The 1,162-nt window shown below is 55.8% G+C and overlaps 1 protein-coding gene across 1 annotated transcript in view; it reads right to left on the bottom strand.

The window, feature by feature from the left end:
• Positions 1-216: 216 nt before the first annotated feature.
• The window catches only part of VOLCADRAFT_108186 (uncharacterized protein), a gene marked incomplete at its 5' end in the record, with an annotated part of 7,111 nt that continues 6,165 nt past the window's right edge, over positions 217-1,162 (bottom strand). Inside the window, 2 exons of the mRNA XM_002958520.1 lie at positions 217-643; positions 764-1,128. Of these exons, the coding sequence (XP_002958566.1) occupies positions 330-643; positions 764-1,128 (679 nt within the window). The 3' untranslated portion in view covers positions 217-329. The remainder of the gene's footprint in view (positions 644-763; positions 1,129-1,162) is intronic.

Genomic DNA, 1,162 nt, shown 5'->3' with positions numbered 1-1,162 from the left:
GACGTTAACCGACCAAACTCTTACGCATTAAACAGCGATTACCAGCTTCATAGCGGGTTCATATTATCCTACACAAAGCATTGCCCAATGGCCTACTACAACCTCCTCACATCTCTCAATCGGTACCACGAGGACTATAGGCCCTTCTTTAGTCAACATTAAAAATCACTTGAAACTGCAGGTTGTCGCGTCAAACGACTGTAGCACCGAACAAAACACGTGCGTACGGCAGACTATAAAAGACGATTATAAAAGACGGTAAAATGAACGTGACGCTAAAATGTCGTGACAAGGCGCAATCCAGGTTCCTGATCACTGCCCGCGGTCTGCTACCTCCGCTGCTTCTTCAGTCCCCCCTTCCGAATCTCTGCCATGGCCTTCTTGCCCTTCTCCTGCTGCACCTTAGACCCACGGGTCTGTACAGCTCGGCCTTTACCGACACCAAACGATTCCTTCCTCTTTGCGGGGTTTGACGCTGTTGCCCCGAAAGCCGAAGGGTCCTCCGGCAACACCAGTGGGGTTTCCTTAGGGCGTGGACGCTTGGTTCGTGCAGGCACCACCATGCCCACCGTTTCTTGGCTCTCCCGCGCCTTCGCCGAGGGTTGCCTCAGGCGCGTGGGCCGCCCTCTGGCATCCAATGCCCCTACAAAAAGTGAGAGTGATTCATAAATTAATTTTTATATGAAGTCGTAATTTATTGCCTTGTTGTTAGTAAGTTCCGTGTGTAGTCATAATTTATTGTCATGTTAAAGCTACAATTTACCTTTGTCATGTTTTCCGGTCACCAGGACCTTGCGGCGCCCAGTTGGTTGAGGCGCGGACTTGCTGTGGACCTTCTGGCTCTTGCTTCTGCCGTACTCCTCGAGCAGGACTTTGCCCCCCGTCCCCTCGTCATCCTCCCCTCCCTCGTCCTCCCCTCCCTCATCCTCCCCTCCCTTGTCCTCCCAGTCCTCGTCCTCCCCGCCCATGTAATCCCCGCTCTCGTACGGCCAGTCCCCGTCCTCCCCACCCTCATCCTCCCTGCCCTCATCCTCCGCGCACTCACCCTCGCCCTCGTCCTCCCCGCCCTCGCCGTCGTCCTCCCCGCCCTCGCCCTCGTCTTCCCTGCCCTCGCCGTCGTCCTCCCCGCTGTAGTCCCCATCATCTCCCTCATCCCCATCCG

Source organism: Volvox carteri (assembly GCF_000143455.1).
Source record: "Volvox carteri f. nagariensis unplaced genomic scaffold VOLCAscaffold_97, whole genome shotgun sequence".
Lineage (NCBI taxonomy): Eukaryota > Viridiplantae > Chlorophyta > Chlorophyceae > Chlamydomonadales > Volvocaceae > Volvox > Volvox carteri.
This window is presented reverse-complemented; position numbering and strand designations above follow the sequence as displayed.